General features: G+C 37.8%; 2 protein-coding genes and 1 long non-coding RNA gene across 6 annotated transcripts in view; 2 read left to right on the top strand and 1 right to left on the bottom strand.

Annotated features, from left to right (window-relative positions):
* PLS1 (plastin 1) overlaps positions 1-21,604 on the top strand; it is a 40,963-nt gene extending 19,359 nt beyond the window's left edge. For 3 of the 4 annotated variants that reach the window (XM_077183928.1, XM_077183930.1, XM_077183929.1), the window contains exons 3-17: positions 1,232-1,395; positions 2,553-2,682; positions 4,352-4,484; positions 5,345-5,426; positions 6,759-6,924; positions 7,020-7,162; positions 8,215-8,310; positions 9,552-9,747; positions 11,442-11,462; positions 14,661-14,739; positions 15,789-15,903; positions 16,622-16,755; positions 17,673-17,796; positions 19,816-19,940; positions 20,398-21,604. In XM_077183928.1, the coding sequence (XP_077040043.1) occupies positions 1,232-1,395; positions 2,553-2,682; positions 4,352-4,484; positions 5,345-5,426; positions 6,759-6,924; positions 7,020-7,162; positions 8,215-8,310; positions 9,552-9,747; positions 11,442-11,462; positions 14,661-14,739; positions 15,789-15,903; positions 16,622-16,755; positions 17,673-17,796; positions 19,816-19,940; positions 20,398-20,533 (1,844 nt within the window). In that variant the 3' untranslated portion in view covers positions 20,534-21,604. The remainder of the gene's footprint in view (positions 1-1,231; positions 1,396-2,552; positions 2,683-4,351; positions 4,485-5,344; positions 5,427-6,758; positions 6,925-7,019; positions 7,163-8,214; positions 8,311-9,551; positions 9,748-11,441; positions 11,463-14,660; positions 14,740-15,788; positions 15,904-16,621; positions 16,756-17,672; positions 17,797-19,815; positions 19,941-20,397) is intronic. The other variant, XM_077183931.1, reaches the window with a different exon arrangement.
* On the bottom strand, positions 1-23,342 carry LOC143694881 (uncharacterized). The gene is made up of 3 exons (XR_013183624.1): positions 23,121-23,342; positions 15,733-15,997; positions 1-81 (listed from the first exon to the last, which is right to left on the bottom strand). It is a non-coding gene; the product is annotated as an uncharacterized LOC143694881 (long non-coding RNA).
* TRPC1 (transient receptor potential cation channel subfamily C member 1) overlaps positions 22,358-25,958 on the top strand; it is an 18,162-nt gene continuing 14,561 nt past the window's right edge. The window contains exons 1-3 of the mRNA XM_054639417.2: positions 22,358-22,724; positions 23,907-24,061; positions 25,293-25,394. Coding sequence (XP_054495392.1) covers positions 22,589-22,724; positions 23,907-24,061; positions 25,293-25,394 — 393 coding nt within the window. The 5' untranslated portion in view covers positions 22,358-22,588. The remainder of the gene's footprint in view (positions 22,725-23,906; positions 24,062-25,292; positions 25,395-25,958) is intronic.

A 25,958-nucleotide genomic window follows, 5' to 3' on the forward strand; every position in this document is an offset into this window, starting at 1 on the left:
GCCTGCATCTTTTCCTATTTCAGCTTGAAGAATTGTCTGTACTGCTCCTACTCCATGAAGAGCATTTTTTCCTTATGCTTTCTGTAAAACATAAAAATTAAGCATGATTGGTTTTAATTTTTTTAACATTTCTAATGTCTTTATGGATAAAGTACTTGCAACTAAATTGGTAAACTGAGAGAAGGCATTTATTTAACTCTCAGCTTGTCATCATGGAAACTTACCCTCAGTGAAAGATGAACCTAGAGAAATAAAATAGCTGGTAATCTGAGTGAGCCCATGAGCATGTCCTCTGATGGTTAGAGCATCCCTGTTATTATGTATGGTCTTACATGTCTGCAAGCCACTGGATGAATTAATGCATATGCAGACATCAAGTTTGTGTATTGATTTGTGAACTTTTGATAGTATCAAAACCACATTTTTTTTTTATTTTTACCCTTCATTTTTAGCCTTTTGTCTGCAGTGAAATGTGGCTGCCTTATGAAGCTGTACAGAAGCTACATCGTGTAGTATGGATTACAAAAAAAATTACTGTATAGCAATTAGTTATGGCTGGGGATGAAAGCATGTTTCTCTGCTTGCCCTTCTGCCATGGGAGGCATTCATCCACTCTGGTATTATTGACTGAGTTCTGATACTAGATGCAATAGGAAGAGATGTTTTTAACTAGTAAATGAAAAAAAACCAAACAAAAGTGGGAGCACCTTGACAAGTCAGAGGAGTGGCCACATCATCTGCTTCTGTTTCTGATTCATTGTGATGTTCTCTTAAATTTCTTACAAATATATCATTCATAGAGCTCTTTTAATCCAACATGCATCAGATTTTGAGCTTACTGATTGCAAATGGTTTAATATTACACTAAGCATATATTAATTGATGTCCCTTTGACTTGAGTGTTTATAGATAGTTTTGTTGCGGGTCTTAAAAGAAATAAGAAAATCTTGCTTTTTACTATTTGCAGATTTGCTATCTCGTTCTATCAGTGCTCTGGGATCAGAAGATAGTTCCTGAGAAAGCATATAACAAGATGGCACAAGTCCTGGATAGTTATGCCTCCAATCCACAAGCATTCCTTCATACTTACTTACCTATATCAGAGAAAGAAACACTCATCTCCTCGAACTGTGTTTATCATGCTTCATTTATTCTTAACAGTTACCATACCTTAGTACGTGAATATGCATGAGTTTACACAAGTATAACAACTTGTGCTTTCATTCTACAGATATTGACAACAGTGGCTATGTCAGTGATTACGAGCTTCAAGACCTGTTTAAAGAAGCAAGCCTGCCCTTGCCTGGTTACAAAGTCCGGGAGATCGTAGAAAAAATCATTTTAGTGACCGATAGCAACAAGGATGGGAAGATCAACTTTGAAGAATTTGTCTCTGTAAGACCTTTCCTTTGGATGTTTCTCTACTGTTTGATATCTATTGAGAATTAATAGCACTAAGTGCTATTTTTATATATAACTATTATTTTGAGTTTTCTGTGACAACCTAGAATATCCTATATGGTTATTTTCTAGTTTTTATCTTTCACACTCTTATTTAATTTAATGGTTCTGATTTCAGCAGCATGTGAAAGAACAGTAGTTGCAATCAGTGTTGTTTTCTGTTCCCTCCAAGTTGAGGGGAAGGAGTACATATTGTAGGCACTGTTGGGTCAGCCCTTGCTCTGCCAAAAGAGCAGACAGTTGGATAGCAGCCTCTGAATGCTCTTAGCAGTGCTTCACTATGCTTAATCTCTATACTAATGGCTCTTTATTACTCGGAGTGAGGTACAAGTTTTCCCTTTCACTGAGCAGATTTCAAAGCTTTAGGCTTTTCTAATGAGAATGGCTCACTGGTGCATTTTAAAAGAAACAAGAACTTACCAGGCTGTTGGTTGTGGGTGCTTGGGGATGATGATGTTTTGTTTTGAAATTAGAGTACTGCTGCTAATTGCACAAGGTTGCTTGTTGAATTAGGGGTTGATCTTTCTGAGATTCTAAACATGCAAGTATTTGCTTCCAGGTATTAACTGTGTCTTTTACTTATACTTCATTGTCAGTCTGAGACCTCTGCAGTATTTGGGCAAACCTAGGACATACTAATATATTCAATGTGGGTTACATTGCAGGCAGGTGGAAAATGGTATTAGCTTGATAAAGGAAGGGCGTGTTTAACTGTCATGTTAGACCCTTTTGCATGCAAAACATGTGGGGAAATAAGTGGGAAAAATATACTATCATTATCAAAAATGTGTGTATCTTTAGTTGTGTTCTTCAGTTTACCAAAATATCTATGGAAAAATTGTGTGGATATTTGTATGTCTATTTTTTTAGATAGCATGGCTTAATAGAGGTATTCACTGTGAAATAATATGTTAGATATCCAGTGTAGATATAGATATCCAAACAGTAATTATTTCTTTTTAGAACAGAAGTCATTATAGGTATCATAGAAATTCAATCAGATTAACTGCTGACTCTAGACTACTTACATGATTTAACAGTTATTTGAAGGAACAATCAATCACAAAATGCTTTCTATTTTTTAATTTCAGATAATTCAGGAATTGAAAAGCAAAGATGTTAGCAAATCTTTCCGAAAATCAATAAACAAAAAGCAAGGTATTACAGCAATTGGAGGAACATCAGCAATATCTAGTGAGGGGACACAGCACTCTTATTCAGGTAAGAAATAATTAAACATGGGCAAATTTTCCATGGAGGAAGACTCTTTGAATTTGCACTATAGATAAAACAGAACCTAACTGGAAACTGTTGGCAATAAAAGCAAATTAACACAGCAGAAGCATGTGGAGATGGACAAATAAGTGTGGGTGATAGTTTATTATCTCTGTTCAGATATTGCTCAGTTTCACTCTTAGTTGCACTTGGAGGCAAGTTGGGCATCTGTGTGAGAGCAAAAGAGGAAAACAAGCACTGACACCTTGTGGGGGAGGAAATAGCCCCTTTGGCATAGTTCTAGTAAAGCTAGTCAGCTTTTTGCCTTCATTATGTGCTAGTGGACACTCATTCCTATATTCAGATAAAAAAATGAATGAATCCTCATTTTCATTTCCACAGTGTTAACTAACATGAACTAAAACCCCACTAACAAACTACCACATATCCTTTCTGGATGGACTGCCCTCCTCAGCTGTCTCTGCATTATGGAATTGTTCACTTGAACATGCTTTTTGTATAGACTGTCTCTCTCTGAAGAAGCAGCTTTTAATATTTGATCTGTTTCTTTCTACCTCCCCCTGCTGCATGTAATTTAAGTTGGTAATTGTGCCTAATTGCATTGCAGCTCCTAGCCAGAGTGTGAACCACCTTCTAGGATCATATTGCAATCAGCAATATTGCAACTTTTTTGATTAAGTCTGGAATTTGTGTTGTCCCAGACTGTGTTAAGGTTCTGTATATGAGGAAGATTTACTTTGATTAACCAAAGGTGGCAATGTCCTCTGTTCCAGTAGGATTCCAGCACCAGTTATACCTGGTACATCCTTAAAGCAGGGGATATGCTCCATCCCAAAGGATGCCTGTAGGGCATCAGAGGTGATTCTTTAGATGCAGTTTTATTTTTGGTTGAGAGAAACAAACCCCACTAGAGCAGGATTCACCTGGTCTGGCCTCACCCAGCATCTCATTTATGATGAGGTGAAGTGTGCTCTAGAATTTCACATTGTTTCCCATTGACAGTGAAAGAAGCGTAGTGAGTCAGGTGCTTCTTGAGGTGAGGTGAATACCATCTGTAGTCTTTGGGAATTTGGGTACTGAGACCTGATTCACTGTTATCCAAATGAGCTTTCTTAGATACATAGTAATAAATTATGCACTGAATATGAAAGAGAATTTAAAACTGAGATATTAACCTTCTTAAGTTTCTCAAAGCTAAAGACAGCTCAGCAGTTCAGCTCAGTCTCAGAAGGCTGCCAGTCTCTAAAGTCCAGCAGAAGGCTGAATGAAACACTGCATTTTGAGCAAACAGTGCATGGAGTGAGATGTCACACATTTCAGATGAGACATTTTCCCCCCTTCTTTGTAATTGCTGAGAAACCAAATCTGAAGTCAACCTTGAGGACACACCTTCTCTAAGATGTTCCTATGATACTCATGTTATCCTTCAGAAAATCACCAGATACTTAGAGTGTGCAATGGGAGAAAGGCCAATCTATACTTAGCATTTTTTGTGTTCTTTCTCATTGGACTGATTTTTTTTTAATAACTGACCTCTGTGAAATTAAGGGGTTTTTTTGCAGATGAACCTCTTTGACCCAAGTATGGTATGCTGTTACTAGTATGTCTTCATGGAAATGTTCATCTTTTATTTTAATGTTGTCTTTCTTTTCAGAGGAAGAAAAAGTTGCTTTTGTTAATTGGATAAATAAAGCTCTACAAGATGACCCAGACTGTAAGCACCTCCTACCAATGAACCCATCAGATGCCAGTCTGTTTAAATCCCTTGCAGATGGCATCCTTCTTTGGTGAGTCCATGGCTATGAGAAGGAAATTCATCTCAAAGGTTAAATGCTGATCACAGTGACGTGAATTAGAAAACTTTGAGCAGGTGTTAACGTCAACACCCCAGTCTTAAATATTTCATTTGTTTGCCCATAGAAATGTGATTTTTAACATATTTTCTATGTGACTCTGTGGATACATTATAGATGCAGTTTTCCACTTCAGACCCATAATTATACATGCCAGATATGTGCAGGCTGTTTATAAAGGAGATAATTAAACAGTTCATTAGTTCATTACTTGAAATAATTTCAAAAATTGACTATTTGAAATATTTTTAAAGTTACTACTTACAGTCATTAAGTAATGGGGTATCAGGAACAGAAATCAGAATGAAATCCATGGCAAAACATAGAGCATATAGTAGGTCCCTTAACTTTAGTCTGCTGTAAGTTTCTAGTTCAAGTGGATTACTAGTACTTACTGACACACCATGGTAACAAGGGATTAGCTGTTAGTATTGATGTGAATTAGTCTTTGAGATCCACGAAGATACAAGGTACTACAGAAATACACTGATTATACTACAGTTTTTCAGTAGAGACCATTTAAGTTACTTTGGTTTACATTTTAATCTCAGGAGCTTTCTTTATGGATTAGTTATAGATTATGATCTATTAATTATAAAAGGAAGATGCAGTATATTATCTGGGGCATTCTGAATGAATGTGCAGTAATTTAATGGGGGAGTGGAGATTTAGACAATGGTCTTTTTTTTTATCTTGTCAGAAATGTTTGCAGCTAGTTGCAGCTAGTTTATAACCAAATAATATATTTTCTGAGAAATGGAAGCTTGAATAAACTCTTGACTTTTCTTTCTTAGCAAAATGATCAACTTTTCACAACCAGATACAATTGATGAAAGGGCTATTAATAAGAAAAAACTCACTCCTTTCACTATTTCTGTAAGTACTGCATGGATAGGACCTTGCCACAAATGAAAAAGTAAAGTATTTTTCTGTTTTAATGACAGTTCTCCTGGTGGAGAAAAAAAAATTAAAAATCATATGTAATAAAAAAATCCTGAAGCATGAGATTGTATTTTCTAATAAACTCTACTGTATTCTCCTATTTCTTAGATGATTTACAGAAAAAAATAGTTTTTTCTTGTTTTCTCTAATTTTTTCCCTATTAGCTATTTTTGTTTTGCCTTACTGAGTACCTGAAGAAAATAATTTTAGACTTTGAGTGGATAGCCAGGTTGTATTTTAGCCATGCAGAAAGCATCTCTGTGGCTGTCTATTCTGTGATAGGATGATGCACTTTCAATACTGGAGAGTAGCTTTGACAGAGGATGAGGAGATCTATTTTAAATGTGTATGAAGTCATAGAAAAGTTTGACAGAAACAGTTTTTAAGAACTTAGTTTGGGTTTAAGAAAACAGGTCTGGAAAGGGAAGTAGATCCATAAGTTACAGACCCAATGAGAAAAAACTGTTGACAAAAACCTCAGCTAAATGGCAGACTTCATTTTGGGCAGTGATGTTAAAATATGAAAAGTTAAACCACACTCTATGTTCTAAATCCTCCACGTGGGTTTTGTAATCATTACTTATTTGAAAAAGATTTGTCAGCAAAGATGATACTGCATGTATTATGTTGCCTCTGTAGATAGTGAAATATGACACAAGAAAATAGTAACACTGATGAGAGCTGCCAGCTATTTTTTCTTGGAATCTTTGTCAATATCTCTGACAATCACTAGCTTTACTTTGAATGTCAGGGTTTTGAATTGTCTTGATTTTCTTATGCTCTTCATTCAATTACAGTTTAACAATTGCTTGAATAAATGTGTAAGATTAAGATGGGATGACAGTGATGTCAGTAGTATCCTGCACGGGACTCCATGCAGGAATTCCATATGAACGTGTTTTTCAGGATCAAGCCTCTGATATTTATACAAATCAATGAAATGCATATGCAGTGCATACTGGGCAGCATTGTTTTATTTGTATAACTGATACTTAGGAATTGCAAAAAATATTTTTATTAAAATATTCCTCAGTAATCCCAGCTGCAGAAGGTGGCCCACAATTTTTAGGTGGGTCCATATTTAACACTGTCATTGTTTTCATTAAATTTTGGTAAGATGCAAGGTAGTTCACAAAACCCCTCCAGAATGCAGTTTTCTGTTGGAAGCCATTGAACTAATGCATTATTTCTTCCAAAGTTTAATATGAATAATTTTACTCAAAAATACAATCTCCCAAGTTTGTTCAATGATAATATTCCAAATAGGAAAACCTAAACCTGGCTCTGAACTCAGCATCTGCCATTGGCTGCACGGTTGTCAATATTGGATCACAAGATTTGCAAGAAGGAAAGCCACACTTGGTATTGGGACTCCTGTGGCAGATCATTAAAGTTGGCCTTTTTGCTGATATTGAGATCTCCAGAAATGAAGGTAAGAGTAATGCCAGGTACAGCAATGCCAGCCCCTTGCAATTAGCTCAGACCACAATAGCAGTGATTTCAGCTTTCTTTCAAACTTGCTTTTAGCTCTTATTGCCTTGCTAAATGAAGGGGAAGAGCTGGATCAGTTAATGAAGCTCTCCCCAGAAGACCTCTTGCTGCGCTGGGTGAATTACCATCTGGCCAATGCAGGGTGGCAGAAAATCACTAACTTCAGCCAAGACATTAAGGTATGTAGTTATTTCTTCTCATAATTGAACACAGTGGTATTAAAACACACAGTGCATAGAAAAAAATTGTCAGATCAGAAGAATTTAGATACAATAGTAATCTGCTTTGTCTGACTGCAGGTTTATCCTGCATTTTTCAACATTGAAAGAGCATTATTTTGATCTCTTCTATCCTATTTAGTTGCTCATCCCTTGTATTATCATATCACAGTGCAAAGTGAACATTTCCAACAAGCTGATAGTCAGGGAAGTTCTAATGTTGTTAAATGTCTCTTAGAGTTATTTAGGATAATTTGCACCATCTTACAAGCTGCCTAATAACTGCCAGTTAGTGCTTTGCTGGTGTGTCAGCTGACTGCCACGGGGGCTGAAAGGTTCCTTCTCTCTTCAGTCATTCTGCAAAGGCAGGCAGAGCACTGTAGTAGCCCAGCTGAGCAGAGAACACAGCAGCTTTTTAAAACTGAAAGCCAAGGAGGAAGACTGCCTTAAGGTGGTTAGACTTCCTTCATTGGAGAAAACCATGTCCTTAATGGGTTTTGGCTATCTGCTGCACCATTCAGCAAGTTACATCATTTCAAATGCTGCCAAGAAGGCTGTTATTAAAGCAGACTGTAACTAGAGTTTTATATGAAAACTGCTACTTTGCTAAAAAAATTATATGGTGCTTAAGAGAAGTAGTAAACACTTCCAGAACTAGTAGGGGTTTGTTTTTTCTTCTAGTTTGTTACTGCAAAATTGATCCTTTTTGTGGGTGACCACTTAAGTTTGCCATGAATATCTTAATTACAACAGTGCAGTTAATATTCAGCAGAATAAATTTAACCAGCATTGTCCAGAATAATTAGCAGATATTCCTTTTCTCTGTCTCTGGCTAAGTAAGTTCTGTGTGAAACAGGGTAGTAAAATGGCTGTATGACCTCATCCATATTTACTGAAATTAGGGTGCTGTATATTTGACTCCTATAGCTTTTGGATTGGAGTATTAAAGTAATAAATATCTAGGAAAGGCTACAAACTTGCTGCTTTTTTTTTTTTTTGTTACACTGTTTTAGGATTCAAGAGCATACTACCATTTGTTAAATGAGATTGCACCCAAAGGAGATGACCCTGAACAATTGCCTATTAAAATTGACTTTACAGGATTTCATGTAAGTATCCAGAAATGTAAAAATAGACTGGAATTCTCTGAGATCTCTGTGTATGTATCCAACAATCTGGTGACCAGGTTATCCCTGAATCCTCTTCTGTTTCCTAAGGTGTGCAAAAATTCAGCCAGATTGCTCAGTGTTACAAAAGCTCAAATGAGCAAAAGCTTGATTAAGTTCTACAGTGCTGCTGAAACAGGATAATGCATCCTGCAGTGAAAAGTTTGGAGCTATGTTTCACTTGGAGTAGTGTATATTGATTTTCACTTGGGTCATCCAACGTGAATATTACAGCATCCTGCTCAGTTCTCCTGTTCTGGAATTCAGACAAGGAAGAACAGACTTTACAAACCTTTGTTCCTTCCTCTAACCAGACAGCATTTAGAAATAACATGTGAGCCCTTCCAATAACCAGCAGCAAAGTGTGGCATCCATCAAGCTTTAAGTTGTAAAGGGACAGAGGGTCTAAAACCAGCCTACATTGATGTGGAGTACTTGTCTAAGCTGCTTCATAATGCCTGTTGGAAGGATTATTCTGGGAGTGTATTTGCTGCAAAGTTGAACTGTGTGCCTGAGATACTTATATATTAATCAGAATATACAGTAGAATCTCATTATTCATTATAAGCATGAAACCCATGTGCATGATTGTTTTCTTACATGCTTCAGTTCTCTTAAATTCCTTGTTTGCTTTGTTTGCTCTTGTTTGGGATTTTTTGAGAGTGAGAGTAGAAGTAAATTTTTTCTATGCAATTTCCTACAGTTCATATGATCACATTTTGTAATGAACCAGTATTTTACTAATAAAGACTAATGAACAAAACATAAGTTGCCAACTTATGATGACTAAGAGAAAAAAATATTAAAAGGACAGCAAGTTGGAAGCATTCAAACTCTTACTGGAATTACTTGAGAATATAATTTTAAAGCAGTGATGGTGAACCTTTGGTACATGTAGGAGGATAAGGAATATGGGAATCAACAGCCTGGAAATGGAAATAGAATCTCTACACTCCTGGCTGCAGTTGCTGTGCTTCATGAGGAATGCTCTGCTGACAGCCACAGAAGTGAAGGACAGTAGAGGGCAGAGGGGAATTGTCATGGGCTGTAAGAGCTGGCTCAGGCATTGGCAGAATGAGGGAGGAACTGACATGGGTCGTTTAGAGATTTCCCTACCTGATGGTTCAGTAAAATCGAGTACTGGACTTAATTGTAAATTAACTTCTGTTTGTTTTTCTTTTTAGGATAAAAATGACTTGAGGAGGGCTGAATACATGCTCCAACAGGCAGATAAATTGGGCTGCAGACAGTTTGTAACTCCAGCTGATGTGGTTGCAGGCAACCCTAAGCTCAATTTGGCTTTTGTTGCAAATCTCTTTAACACATATCCAGCCCTGCACAAGCCTGACAATTCATCTTATGATCTCAATTTATTAGAAGGTACTCAACTTTCTAACTGTATGGAAGAGAAGAATATTAGTATTAGAATATTTGTAGTGATTTCTACTTAGGCATTCCTTCTAGGTTGTGATGTAGGATCCCTGTGTGCTGGTGCCTGTGTTTGCTCACTAGCAGCCAATATAAGCCTTAGTGGAAAACCCCAGGAATGTGTATATTGTTCATTTGTGTTAGCCTGACCAAATGGTCATTCCTGAATAACCTTCTGCCATCCATTTGCAGGAGCAAAAACTGTCCTACTTTCCTTTTGGTTTCCCGTGCTTCTTTCTATGCTATTTATATTTGAGCTGATGTACAAATTCTAGCTTTTCTTTGAAGTGCTATATTATGCAACTTTAATAGTCTTTAAAGGTATTTTTCACATAGTGCATTTATATATGTGAGTATGTTTGTTGCCTTTTAAAGTAGGAAACATTTTTTCAAAAAAAGGCTTCTGTATCAGCAGCCTATATAAATCTATTGCATCAACAGCCTGTATAGATCCTGTCATGGCAGGGAATTTGGCCTTTAACTGTCCAGTTCAGATCTCTAATGCCAGACATAAAGGGATAATTGGTAGCAATCTTTGGCTGTTGGCCTTGCTGTGGACCAGCTAATCTAGGATAATGGAATGGCTCCTGCCAGTGTATTTCACAGTTGTTCACTGATCTCAAAGGAGTGTGAGAATCAGGGGTGCTGCACTCGGGAGAATCATCAGCAATGCTCACATAGTCCTCTGCACTGCCTTCTCGTGCCTTCCTCTTACTGTTCCTATCAGGTTTCCTTTCCATCTAGGTGAGTCCATCTTCCTTTGCTCCTGTTTTTTCATGATTTGTCTGTGCTGCTGCATCCCTGTGTCACAAATCTTGTATCCCTCAGAGCACTCCTGTTTCCGGCTTCTTGCTCTTCTAGCTCCAGCTGGGTGCCAGCTGTGATAGAGGTTGTAGAGCACAGGACCTTGTCTTCCCTTTTCAGCTGTGATATCCCCAGTCACTGCAGTCCCTGCTGGCCAGGACAAATGACTGAAGGAAAGGTCTGCTCTTCCTCTGCTTCAGTTTTGTTAGAAATGTCAGCTCTTGGAAATGCATACAGGAGCTGTGTGGAGATGGAATATGTTCAGTTCAGCTTCTCTGCTCTGAAGATAAAATCGCTGGTGTGATTTGAAATACTGAAAACTTGGTTAAATTTGGAAGAGTTTTCAATGGTATGGGAAAAAACAGTTGAATTAGTTTCTGGACTTTCCTGAAACATTTAGATGGAGATGAAAGTCTCAGCCAAACCAGTTTAAAAAGTTACAATCAACTGAATGCTAGACTATGATCTTGTAATTATAAATACTGGCCAAATTTAACTTAGTATTTATAGTATATATTTTAGAGATGGATAACCATGCCAATGTTATCTGTTCAAAGAAAAGTAGATGACTCCTTTTTGCCCTCAAATAATAATTCTTGTGATGTCAAGTAGATCCAAACCATCAAAATAGTTATTTCAGCCCAAAGACAATGTTGTTAATGGTTTTTCTTTCCTGTTAATGTATTGTTTGTTTTCCATTAAGTCCTGTGTTTATACTGATGTTTTCTCAAGCTAGTGTTATAAAATATGACATTGATTTCTTTATAGTTTCATCATAGTTTGTCTGTTGAAATCTGACTCATAATTTATAATGCTTTCCTGTTTTGCTTCATGAAATGCAGATTTGACCCCTCCTAATGTAGGTACTGTATTTAGTACTTTTCTGTACTCCATAAAAGTGTTTATTCTGCAATTTTTCGTTCTTTTTTTTCCCTATTGTTTAATCATCTGTCCTTTTCTGGTTGATTTTTTGCATTGTTCTTACATTTTTCTATTGTTTTAATATGCCATCATAAGTAAAAGAGAAGGAAAAAACCCACAGCATATAAAATGAGGGCAAGAGTTGCAGTAAGTCAAATGCCATACAGGTATTTTGGAGGGTTTAGCCAGTAAGGGCTTTCCATGAATGGAGATGTCAAGCTGTAGGTATGTGTGGGTGAGTAGAGCTTCTGGGAAGTTTTCATTTTCCTGTGTAAATTCCATCTTTTCAGGGACTGTCCCACCTGATCAGCGTGGTGTGGCTGTTCCTCTTCAGTTTAAGACAGTTAATTCTGTGCATAAAGTGACATCTGCCCTGATAATACGTCTGGTGATGTGCACTGAAATAGGAGATCGTGACTCTCAGGAATACTGACATAGCAAAATGAACGTTTGCTGTTGTGTGGGGGTGGAGAGGGCAGTCCTGAGCTCAGTTCTTGCACCACCTTTGCTGCTGATCCAAGGAGCCCCTGGCTTGTGGGGAAAGCAGCAATTTGGAGTCAAAGTCACAAAGAAAGCTGAGTTCTTGGGGGGAGGAAGAGGAGGGACGTGTGTCCCCAGTGTAGATGTTCTGTGCTGTTGCTTAGATTATTGGCAGCCTTCATGGCTGTCACCACAAGAGGGTTAAGTACTCCCAATCAGGCTGGCTGAACTTTGGGTGCAACTGTATCTTGAGCTCAGTTGTGTTGCAGAGATAATCTTAGATTTATTCGGAGCTCTTTGGATTCTTCATCCCCTCCCTATGGCTACTCTCCACTCAGTTCCACAGTGTAATGATCTCAAAAAAGAGATGGCAATAAATATAAAGGATACTACCAAATTTGCTCCTCTCTCTTTTGTGTAGCTCTGCCCCCTTTCTGCAGTTTTCCAATGATTTTGGCTATCTGCTGCCCCACTCAGCAGAAGATATGCTCCTGGTAGGATCACAAGGTATATTTTGAATAAAAGAATAGACAGAAAAAAATGGTCAGTTCTCAGCCATCTGGAAAATTTATGAACACTCCTGTATTGCATGATAAAGGGATTTGTTTAGAGTGGCATATTAAATATATGCTGGGTTTAGTTCCTGGGGTCCTTTCCAAAAGGGTCCTGCCCAGCTTGCATGCTCTTGCTCCTGCTTGGCTACTGTGGATTCTCCTGACAATCTTAAGCAAGCATTTTAAAATCCTCAGTCTGAGTGCAGTTGCTGAGTATCTGTTTTTGTGGCTATGCTGTTTCATAAGAGTTCACTAAATAACCTTGGTACTGTCTTTGTAATGGACAAGTGTTCCTAAAAGCACTTTGCAGTCAGTATTTTAGGTACTGCAAATCAACTCAAAGCTCAGTAACCATGAAATCATTTAAAAAACCACAAGGCACTTGCTTCAAAATACTATAATGTCAAAGATACTCTTTATAAACTTAAATTATATATAATTATTGAGTTATGATTGTTTTAAATGGAAAAATGATATTTTAATAAATTTGTCACATAGTGTGATCTTTTAAATTTTAATGTGGCAAGAAATATGTGAAACAAAGCTCTCTGATGATCTTGCAGAGTGGTAGTTTTCTTTGTTTCTTCTGTTTCATCAGTAGCTCTGTGGTTACTTTTACAAGTAGATATTTGAAACAAACACTAATTTGAATTGCATATGAAAAAGATAATAATTTAGAAAACGTATCAGTAAGATGAATATCAACTATTTCATAATAATTGGAAAGGAAAGAACCTGGTAAGGTGGCTGAAAGTTTAAAAATAAAATTTACTCCATTAGAAACTGTAAACTACAGCTGAAATTTCTGAAGTCCAGAGCTTTTTGTATAAAAGGGTAAGAGACCTAGATTAAAATGGTAGGTTCCATCTAAAAATCAATGTTATGACATAGGTCTAGGCATGAAAAGATAATGTTAAAGAGATTTCCTTTCTAGTCTAATGATAAATACGTTTACACAGTAGCATTATTCTCTAGTCAGCCTAGAACTGCAGTACTAAATGAGACAGTTTTCATACTGTGTACACCTCATCAGACAAACATGGTATTGTTACCCTCTAAGGAGCAAACAAAAACAGCAGAGAAAAATCTTGCTTAGATATTTGTGCTTCAGTCTGGAGAAATCTGCTCTTTCATTGTTTGGAGGGGTTTTCTGCCTCCTCAGCGTCTTCGCTGTTTTCTTAACTGTGGATTATCAATCCAGGGGAACAAAGTGGTCAGGTTATTCCAAGCTCACATATTCAGGCTAAATATTTTCTCAAATGCTTCTCTTTGATGCAAGAGAAAACAGCTTATGCGGCACTGATTCACATGTAGATGGCTATGGAGATGTTGTTAAAATTTAGGTCGTGTTATATGTAGAAAATTAATGAATTATTGCAAGCTCTAACTTGATAGAGAAAGAGAGTTAGGTTAGGGCTCATGATTGCAATAATAAACACAATCTATGGCAGGAAAGTGAAGGTTGGGATTTACTTCCTAATGAATTTTCTGCAGTTCTTGTAAGTAGAATTGCTGGTTAAAACTGTGAGGATAACTGCCCCCCTTGGCAGTATAAATAGCTTCACAAAGTTAACCAATACAACACTGCCTCTCCATGTTTTCAGTGCAAAGAACTAAAACCAAAAGAAATCTGTTGCTTAGGGGAGGGAGGCCCTTTGCAAATTAATACTGTCAAATTCTGTGAGGGGAGAGTGGAGTTGTAGTCCCTTGTGTGTTAGTACTGACTTTAATAAAAAGATGTTACTTCTCTCAAACTGTTGAATGCAGTTTCCACTCATTTTAGTTTCAGGAAATGATTATTAATCATCTCCATTATATATTAATTATGTGAAATATAACAAAAAATATTTCTGTATTTTATCAAATTGTATTTACTCAGATAAATGTAGTATAATAACATTACTCCATGTAGTCCCCCTGCCCTGTGCCCAGAACTGAGTGGATCTGAATTGGATAGGATTGCCTTGTAGTATAGACTATTGCTTGGGAAATTATGAACTCTTTTTGGGGTGGGAGGGGGGTGGTGAGGGATATGAGAAGCATTTAAACATTGCTTATTAAAGTGTTTTCCCCAATAACTTATATAGAATTGTATTGTCACCATAGGAGAAAGTAAGGAAGAAAGGACTTTCAGAAACTGGATGAATTCACTGGGTGTGAGCCCATATGTCAATCATTTATACAGGTAAGATTTTTTTTAAAAGAATCATTTGACATCCCATGGGTAACAGGGGAAGAAAGAAGGAAAGAAGAGGGGGAACTTGTATTTCTACTAGAATACTGATTTCTAGGTTTCCTCTTCAAAACTGATCTGTAGGACCACATTAAGCAGTATCTGACTCAAATATTCTAGTCAGAATCTAGATAGACTAGAAAACCTAAGAAGGTTTAAATCCTCCCCCCTCACTCACTTGTAGGCCGAATTACATTTTCTAAAAAGTTATTTGTTTTTTATGATGTATAATTTTTATTTTTTCAGTAGACTGTGAGGAGCTCTGCAGCGTAGTGTTCTCTCAGATGAAGGGCTTTGTAACAAGCTTTTTAGATGCTTCTGGTCACTTTCAAATTATGCTAGAAATTGATTCAAATTCTGTTAATAAAAGATGAAATTGAGGGAGCAAATGGAAACACCTGCTTGTATATATATATATATATTTACTAATTGGTTTCATTATTTCAGTTTTTTGATCTCTGTAAAGTGATCTGTAGGTAGCTTAACGTGGAGAATTTCATTTATTAAGTAGCTGATGGGAATTATCAGTAATGCAACATATAATGGGAAAATAATACTTTTCCTTCTATTCTTCTTTTGCAAGAATAAGTTCATTTGGTTTGATTATTCTTTAGCAAAATTCATCTGTAGGCATCTGCATGAGTATTTAACATTTGGGGAGGTCCTTAGAGAACTAAAACTAGATCAATAAATTAAAATTCTTAGCAGCTATTTTGTCTATGCTTGCCTTATGAAAGTAATTATTTATTTGAGGCCAGTGACTGAGACTGCTTCAGTTAGATTTGTGAAACTAATGAAATTAAATGCAGAATTTGGTGTATATAATTGTAGGAATCAAGCAATGGAATGTAGGCCAGTTTCTTTACAGAACAGCACCAGTTTTTGTTTATGTGTCTGGAATTTTTCAGCAACTTAATTACACTGTGGGAAGTCTCAAGTACTTACTTTCATTGTCAGTCTATCCTTTTGTGCTGAAGCCCATTGTTTTGCTCTTGGTTTAGTGACCTTTCTGACGCTTTAATCATCTTCCAACTGTACGACATGACGCGTGTTCCGGTTGACTGGAGCCACGTCAACAAACCTCCTTACTCCCTGCTCGGAGGAAACATGAAAAAGGTGGGTGATGCTCTGGGAGGCAGCCCAGCTTCACTGCTCCCATCATGCTCATGGCACTCTGTGTTGTCAAGATTTCTGTGCTACTGAGACAGCCCTGGGAGAAAAAAAATGAAAATCTATTTTTCAGATGTTACCCAAAGAATAAATAGCAGTTACAACACATATCGCCTTGGTTTCTAAACGTTGGCACCTTTTAGCAATATTTAATTTATGGCCTGATTTGGCTTTTATAAGTGAAAGCTTCAGGCCTGATCTGGCTGTTGTTGCTGGATGCTCCTATACTGTGAGGCCTTTCCTCCCAGAGCAGTTTTATTTTATATTTATTATTGGGCAAGACTTGCAGAATCCAAGCTTTCACATAGTTTTGTTGTGAAGCCTGAAATGTAGAGGATAAAAATTACTGCCTGTTTAAGAAGAACACATTTCAATATCTTTCAAAGTATAGTTTTGATATAAATATATTTTATTCACAACCTTAGTGGAAACTTGGTTTTCTCAAATGTAGAAAAAATTATCATTGGAATATCGCATAATTGCATTTATAGTAAAAACTGTGTTATTTTAATCACAGGGTAGCTAGACTATAAATCTTTTCTAGCTTCAGATCTCTCTGTAGGTAACAGCAAGCCAAAGTAATTTAAAATACACATAGGTTATATGTCTGTATTGCAGAAATATTGATATGTTTTCATTATTTGCAAACAAAATTTATTTTTAGATTGAGAATTGCAATTATGCAGTAGAACTTGGGAAGACAAAAGCCAAATTCTCACTGGTTGGTATAGCTGGACACGATCTAAATGAGGGTAATCCAACTCTGACTTTGGCTTTGGTGTGGCAGCTGATGAGAAGGTAAGTTAGGCAATGTATGATAGATGTGTGTAAATGTGGGATGTGTGTCTGTAAATCAAGGCATGTGTGCATGTGTGTCTGTAAATCAAGGCAAATTAAGGGTAGTGTTCAGGTCACCCAACTGGTATTGTAGAGAGAAATCTCTAAATATCCCTGTTCTCAAAGATAAAATTGTATATGTGTTTTGTAATTTTACATACTGTGCAGTGATTGAAACCACAATTTATAGTGACAATTAAAACCTTATAAACTAGATACTGTGACTAAAATATAGATCCTGCAGCAAGTAAAAAGAATTCACCTTATTTCATGTTGATTCCATGTATCTTTCTGTAAGTATAATAATTTAAATATTTGTAAAACCCAAGGCAGTGGTGATACATACACTATAGAAGTTAAAAGGGTAAAAAATTGTAGGCCATTACAGCTATAGATACCATAAGTATCATCAAATCAAAATCTTGCTACTGTATTGAGTGAGAAAAAATTACTATAAAGTGATTTGATTAAGGAGTGTTTTATTGCAAATGTTTTCCTCAAATTAGTTTTATTAGACCTATCCCAATACATGAAGTGGTTTTTGTTCTCAGACTGCTATGATTCAGTTTTTTTCCCTACTAAGATGGTAGGGAGTCATTTTAACTTAGAAAGTATTTATTATGATGTACTGAGTAAAACAAATGCATGAAGATATTACCATGAATATTACAAGGTTTGGGATATTATTTTATTATTTTATTCAGTAACCAGTGAAAAAGTGATTTCAAGTACTAAATAGTTTGGAAGGTAAGGGTACCCTGTGAAGAGTACTTAGCATTGTTACTGTGATGAAGTAATATTTTACCTTTGCTTATGGCTTTGTAAGAAAAGTTGAGTTCCACCACTCATTTTAACTTGGGCTCTTGTCTTTCTTGAAGGTATACTTTGAATGTACTGTCTGACCTTGGAGAGGGCGAAAAAGTCAATGATGAAATTATTATTAAGTGGGTGAATCAGACACTTGCAAAAGCAAATAAGAAAACTTCAATTATAAGTTTCAAGGTAATAAATTTTATTTACTTTTTTTTTCCACATAGAATAGGACCTAGGATTTTTTACCTGATCTGTTAATGATTTAGTTTTAACAGCAGCTCTCCCATCCACTAGAAAAATTGTTTATGGAAATATTTCTGACAGCCTTTGAATCTTCAAAAGTATTTTACAAATATATTGTCAAATAAAAGAACTTATAGTAACTGCAGTAAGATGCAAAACAAAAAGCCCAAAGCCAAAGAAAATAAAAAGAACATTAAACTTTCAAAGGGGCTTCTGTCTGAAATTACCAGTCTTTGGGCCTGGCATGTCGCATATTTTCCAAGTTTTTGGATATAGGCACTCTCATGCTTGTACGAGCCAGAAAAACGATTTTGGAAATACCAGGGGCAGATGATCCCTCCTCCTAGGAGCTGGTTAAAAGGATGTTCTCGCTTGTGACAGAGCCGGGAGAGGGAGCCAGGGTGGCCAGCGACACCTTGTGTCGTCCTTGGCACTGCTGATGTGCAGGAGCTGTTCCCGTTCAGCATGAAAGAACACACTGATAAAGGAACCTTTCCTTCCACGTTATTTAAGTGTTCACAACAAAAGAAGCCGTATGTGTGTCAGGTGTGTTTTTCTGTGTGAATCTCTTGCTCTAGAAATGGCTGATTAATAATTGCACACAAATGTAACATTCTTGTACAGGTTCATTTTATAACCTGAGACAGTTGTGTCTGTGATTCAAAACAGGAGAACCTAGCAAGTGAAATATTTGAGAGTTCACTATATTATGAATTTTAATTAGGAAATCATTATTAATAAAAAAATTAAGTAAAAATATTTAATTTTCCCTTTAGAAGGTAACTTGAGCCTTCATTTTCTTATGAGATGTTGCTTCTCTTATATCGCCATTATAACAACTTATGTAGAAATTAAATAAGCAGAAAGTATGACAAGAACTTGTCCCAGTATCTTGCCTTTAGTATGCCTGTGTCTTTGAGGGTACATTGGTTGTGTTTTTAAGGTCATTCAGATGATGTTTTTAAGATAATTCAACTGCTGGTTGACCAGTAAAGATAAGGAGGTACTGATGTAAAGTGACACTATTCAGTATTTGTTTTTTTACTGCTAATTTTTTACAATATTTACATAAATACTGCCTTTCACTGTTTGGGTTTTGGGACACTATGGCAAGCAGACCAAGAGAATGCAGAAGTGCATTATATTTCACTGTGGACTATGAAAACCAAGTTCTATTGTATTGCCATTACTTCAAACAGTAAAAATTATAAAGGTGTGACTTATGGTCTTGGGGACTCCATGCATTTAATGCCTTGAAGCAGAATTTTATTAGTATTTTTAGATGTATAATTAGTGATGGCTCGGTGGGACTCCCCTGAATTGGCAGTCCTGGTTCTGACCTGGTGACAGAGGCAGCTGTGCCCCATGGCTGTGCTCAGCCACTGCAGCCTGCCATGCACTGCCTGTGCTTGCTCTGCCTGGACAGCTGGGGTGGAATGATTGCAGCAACAGCAATCGCTCTTTTAAGAATCTCTCTGTATTAAATATGAAACACAGACTGCTCACACTAGCTCAGAACACCATCTGAGTTGAAATATTACAGAAAGAGTGAGCCATTAACTACTGGAGAAAATAGCTCCATGGCAAGAAAACAAGGAAAATATATATATGGGGGCCTGGAAGGATCTTTTTTTGTTGTCTTGAAAGTCTGGCCCTTGAACTTCTGTCAAAATTCCCTTCCTTCCCTAGCTCTTTAGGGCTTAGGGCTTAAGGAGGGAAGTTTGATGAAATAAATTTAAACTATTTGTGCAATAATAATACCAGCACGGTGAACATTATAATACTGATTGCAGAAAAGAACATTAGAATTCATAAAGGGTGAGGAGAACCTTCACACTATGAAGTAAGAAAATATGCTCCTGTCTTTCAGTATGCATGCAAGATGTGCTGTAGGGTTTTTTGCATTTTGAAGATGGAATAATCAAAGCAGATTCCTTAAACTAATCCTGAGTCTTTTTCTTTTAGGACAGATCAATTAGCACTAGCTTACCTGTCCTAGATTTAATAGATGCCATTGCACCAAAAGCAGTTCGTCCAGAAATGGTCAAGAGAGAAGACCTTTCTTACCAAGACAAATTGAACAATGCCAAGTAAGTTTTAAATTAATGCTTCATATTTTCCTGAAATGCAGGAAATGCATGAATTCACAGTATAATGCATAATTTACTAATTTGTTAGAAAGATAACACTAATATTAATTGATTTTTTTAATAGAATATAAATTCTAATATTATTTATTTTTCTAGTTAATCTAAGATATGAAGTCAAATTCACAGCTGATATGACCTACCAACACTGCACTGTAATTGGTTTCTTAATAGTTTGCCATACCTCATATGTTTTTGACCAAAATAAATGCTTTGATAACCAGTAGTAAAACATCTGCCAGTACATGCTTTCTTCACAATAATGTCCATTTTCTAGTAGAGCCTAAGTACTATTAAACAGGCATATCCTACTAATAAAATCTGGTTTTGTTGTTGTGAATTTTGACATATTGGTAGAAGCCAGAAAAATAACAGTATTTGTTTTCTCTTGTTTTCCAAGGTATGCCATTTCAGTTGCTCGAAAAATCGGTGCTCGTATTTATGCTCTCCCAGATGACCTGGTTGAAGTGAAGCCAAAAATGGTGATGACAGTGTTTGCATGTTTGATGGGAAGAGGACTGAACAGAATAAAATAATGCAGACATATAATGTAACTTTCTGCCATGTTAAGCACAATGAATGCCTCGCAGTTTACAGAGTTCTGAAATTTAGTACGAGAAAAATTGTATGCACAAATATCAATTCTCTTTTAATCATGTGTTTATAATAGTTAATTTTTTTCAGTTTCATAACACATGAATTATTTATGGCTAATACCATTTTCAGAACACGTTCATTAACAAATTAACATCATAGATTTGTATTGCTTGGAAAAACCCATATGAATCAAGCTTCATTTGTATTAGTTTCCATAGCACTGTGAGAACCTGCATTGTTTTACATATGTTGTTTCAGGATCAGTTATGAAACACTGTTTGATTTTTGTGGGTGTTACTTATATGTAGTCATACAAGTCTCAAGGTGCATTCCAATCCTGTTGGATTGGACTCCAAACTGCACAGAAATTATCATCCTTGCCTTATTCTTGGAGAGCTTAACTCTTGTTGGAGCCAATGAGCCTCTTGTCATTGACTTCAGAGCAAGTAAAGGCCTATGATAATGTCTGGTAACTAATGAATACTGATTAAACTGATGAAACTTTTTTGTGGGAATTATCTTCAAATATATGTAGTAGTTGTGTTCTGTTACTTAGCAGAAACTTTTACAAACCATGTTCTATGAAAAAACCAGCAATAGAAAGCAGAAATGTCCTGTCATTATTAGGTCTGCATATGTGCTAAGTTTTGCGGTTGGACTAAACAGCTGTTGGTTGAGTTTTTTTAACCTTTTCATAAAATACTGTATTAAGAAAACAATAAAGAGCTGGCTAGTCCACTATGGAATTTCTTATTACTGTATGCATTTCCTTATATTTCATTCCTTTGATTTTTCATGTTTGCAGAGGTTTGGTGTAGAAAGACCGGTGCATTGTCTGGATGAGATGAAATCTGTATTTTTTTCTTAGTAATTTTAAAGTAACTGTTTGTACTCCTTTTTCATCAGTGTAAATTTTCACTTATCAAGCTGGAGCTGTACATTTAATGAAGTTGTTACCAAAAGCCAAACAATACAAAAACTAAATCAAAATTAAAGACTTTTTTTTTTAAGTATGAAGCTTCTACTTTCTCTTAGGTCCTGAAGCCAGTCCTAAGTGTGGCAGAACAGGAGAATCCTGATGAGCAAGCAGTTGGACTGAGTTTGACATCTTCACTATCTTGCACATAATATAGCAATACTAAGGGATGCATCCATCCAGTTTCTCTTATATAATGGGGTAATGGAGACTGAAGGGAATTAAGTTCTTGGATTTGAAGCCATTGGCCTCTGCCTATTTACTCGTTTGAAGTGTTGGGGCAAGACTTGATTTACTTGGTTTCTTTTCCCAGTCCAAGATGATGACACAGCTTTGTATAGAATTTGAGTTCTGGTGATACTCAGTCCAAGTCCTCATTCAGGAGAGGCTAAATGGAGACTAACTTAGTCTCTATACTGTAAGAATAAATGAGCTCTTACTAAATTATAGAATCCTCAAGTACTGTATTTACCTGCCAGACACTTGGTACCTTACTCCATAAAGGCCCCTATTTCCTGTTTTACAAATTATTGCTGTAAGCGTCCAGAATTACTTCAGAGTTGCTTTGAGGAAATTTTCATGGGCAACCCTCTGATGCTGTGATGAGCAGGGCCGTAATTACTGTAGCAGCTGGGAGAAAAAACAGATTTAAGGGCAGACGCAGCCCTGATGCTGCGCAGGAGCTGCTGCAGGGCGCTCTCCCTCGCAGGGAGCCTGTGAGGGGCAGGGCCGCGCTCGGAGCAGCGGCGGCGCCTCAGGGCCGCGGACCCCGCGCTCCGCCCGCCCGCCCGCGCTGCCCCGGCGGCGGGGCCGGAGCCTGCGCACTGCGGCGGGGAGCGGCCGCCCGGCCCGGCCCTGCCCTGCCCTGCCTTGCCAGCCCCACCCGGCCCTTCCCTGCCCTGCCCGCCCGCCAGGCGTGACGCGGCCAGGGCCGCTGCCCCGCTCGCCGGCGGTGCCGAGGGGCAGCGGCGGCGCCGCGACACCGCCCCGCCCGGGTCCGCATGGGCCTGGCGGAACCATGGCCGCCCTGTACCAGAGCGCGGACCCGTCCGCCTCGGCCTCGCCCAACAAGCTGCTGGCGCTGAAGGATGTGCGGCAGGTGAAGGAGGAGACTACGCTGGACGAGAAGCTTTTCCTGCTGGCCTGCGACAAAGGTACCCGCCCCGCCGCCCGGCCCGGCCCAGCCCGGCCCCCCTCGGCCGCTCGCCCTGCGCTGCCTCCCCTGGCCCGCGGTGCGGTCCCGCCGTGCGGCTGCTATGGGGCACCGCGGGGTCCGGGCCCGCCCCTCCCGCTGGCCCCTGAGCGGGAAGGGCGGCGCGGGGCCGGATGCTCCGCGTTCGTGAGGGCGTTCGGTTTGTGTCGGAGGAATCTGGGAGGTGTTCGCTGTGAAAAGGGTCTCTTGAGTAGAGAGCTGCTGTAAAATTGGCGGTTATCTATACATCCCCAGGATAAGCGGGACCAGTATGCTGCGATTTGCACCACTGGTGGCGGATGGGAAGAGATTTGTCTTTCTAAAATACGCTGCTTGCTTTAAGCCTATATTTAGTTACCTTTGAGTCGAAACGTGGCCTTAAATCAAGCTGATCTTAAAAGGTCTGAAACGTTGGACTCCAGGGTATGCTTTTAATGATGTGCTGCCCGGCTCTGCGCGCTTGGGCCATGAGCAGGGCTGCCGGAGCTGCGGTGTTTGCTGGTGCTCGCCCGAGCTCAGGTTCGCTCACAGCCTCAGGGCTGCTTCTGCACTGGCGTTTGCCAGCGAGCTCAGCAGTTTGCTCTGGGACTCCCGGTGGTGCGATGCCTTTCATCTGCACAGCCCCTGAGTCTGTCCGCAACATCGGAGGAAGCCATGGCTTTCTCTCTTTAAGTATAAACAGAGGTTCCGGGAGCTAAAAGGCTGCATAACAAGTGACAAAACCCAGTTGTCTGTATAACAATTGGTTCAGTACTCTTGGTATGTATTTTACTGTATTCTACATATACTTCTCTAAGTATTCTGCACTGAGATCTGTCTTGGTCGTGGTCTTCTGTGTTGTAAAGTAATTTGTTACCCTAGAGACAGTTTTGGAAAGCACCTGTGCTTTTGTGTGTGTTTGTTTTTAGGACTAAACTAAAGGGGTGGATTGACGTACATGTGCAGTGCTTTCCTGAAGAGAGATTTCTTGAAATATCTTTCATTTTCTCCCTGATGAAAGAATGCTTTATTATCTTGCCTTCTTACTCAGTTACTGTTGTCATCTGTGGAATAGTGTCTTGTTTGATGGTCACTGGTATTTAAAATGATCACATGCTTTTATTGCTTTATAATATGAAGTGATATCCCTGCCTTACTCCTGCAGGTGACTATTACATGGTTAAGAAACTCTTAGAGGAAAACAGCTCAGGTGAAATGAACATAAATTGTGTGGATGTGCTTGGACGAAATGCTGTTACTATAACGATTGAAAACGAAAACTTGGACATACTACAGCTGCTTTTGGATTATGGCTGCCAGGTATCTAACACACGTTATTAAAAATGTTCAGTGTAGTCATATGTTTTCTTTGTTAAGCTGTCAGAATTTGGACATAAATGCAGTCTGCCTTTTAGGCAGTAAATTTCCAGTAAATTGGAAAAAGTAATTGTGAAAGTGGTTTCTTGTAACAAGTTGACTTTTCTAGTGGAATTTTATTGGCATGGCAAATGTATAAGCAACATTTTCTGTGATGTTAGCAAGTTTGAGTTTTATTTGAAATGTTACTCCTGCTGCTGATATAATGCATATATTATCCTCAAGAAAAAAAGTACATGGTTTGAGTGCCTTATATTATCAAAGTGTAAAATGCAAAAATCCTTCTGGCTGTAGAGCATATTAACTTTTTAAATGGTAACACAAAAATTCGCATTATATTAGTTGATTTTAAGTTAAGGCAAACATGCATTTCTGTGGTGTTTACTTGTTAGACTTGATCTGAGCTTGATGGCAGGGCAGTTTCCTACCAACAAGACTTCCTTAAATGTATGCAGCATCTCTGCTGCTGGTGGGAGAGGTGAAGCTGTGGTGGATTAAATATGTAAGACAGGGAAAGGTTAGTAACTTTTGTTACATTGTTTGATATTGGGCATGAATAAAACCACAAGCTTTTCTGTACCTGAATTGGTGTTAGTAATAAAAGCTGTGTCTTTTTCTTTTATTTTTTTAAGTAAGAATCCAAATTTTTGGAAATTAATCAAGAAGAATAATATCATTTGTAGGGAAAATGAAAAGCTGCTTATCTAGTGTGATAGAAGGTGCAGAAGTGGTTGATTACCAGGCAAGATGGAAAAAGCTTATTTTCCTAGCTGTACTCCAGAATTACAAATGCAAGGCTGAAGTATCCCATATGCCTGAGCTGTGTTATATTAACACTTGCTTTTAATCTGTCTAATAGACCTGGTAAACTGGGTCTTTAAACTTAATTTTTTAAGTCTTCTGCATCATCTTTGCTGGAAAGTAATTTATTCAATTGATTCCTTTTCTGTTGGTGCAGTGATGCAATTTGTCATTAATGCTGTGTGAACTCCTGCAATGGCAACCTGAATTTGTATCCTGATCATATGCCTGGTGATAATACAGAACAACATTTTAGTACTTGGAAATTAAGTTTTTAAAAATGTATTTTTAAAATGCAGTTTGTCTTGAGTTTGTCTCTTTGTGCTGTTTAAGTTACCTGTGTTTTCACATATGATTTGTTTTCTTTATGTAGTCCTCGGATGCACTTTTGGTGGCCATTGACTCAGAAGTGGTGGGAGCTGTTGACATTCTACTTAATCACCGACCTAAACGATCCTCCAGGCCAACCATTGTGGTTAAGTGTTGTGACTCCTTGATTTTTGGTTGGGGCTGTGAAGGCTACTGCTTTTTTGAGTATCTGTAGTGTTTAAAACAATGTTCCTAAATTCTGCTTCTGTAAGGTGATCAAATCTGGACACCAGGGATTATTTTTGTAACCTCTTTTGCCTTGAAAGATGACATACATGATTTTGCTTTATCACCTAAGGAATCCAGTGGCTTTACACCTGCCAAACACATGCTAGTTCAGAAGAGAAAAAACCTAGTGGTTATAAATATTTTCTAGTAGTCTATTTGCAAGGTAGTTAGCAGCCTTGACTTATAAGCTCTTTATTCATGTATTGAAACTCCATAGATTTTCAGAGCAAATCTATAAACATCAGACCTTCACCTTGAAATTAAGCAAATGAAGCTTGCCTTGTCAATGCTTTAGTACCAAAAACTTCTGAAAACACGAGGTGGAGGCAGGGAAGGAATATTTTCTGCACATTCAGGATGTTTTTCTGCACTTCAATAGTAAATACAATATTTTTTTTACAAACTAGAGCAAAATAACAATTTCTAATATCTTGTGTGTATT

The sequence above is a fragment of the Agelaius phoeniceus genome, chromosome 10 (assembly GCF_051311805.1).
Source record: "Agelaius phoeniceus isolate bAgePho1 chromosome 10, bAgePho1.hap1, whole genome shotgun sequence".
Lineage (NCBI taxonomy): Eukaryota > Metazoa > Chordata > Aves > Passeriformes > Icteridae > Agelaius > Agelaius phoeniceus.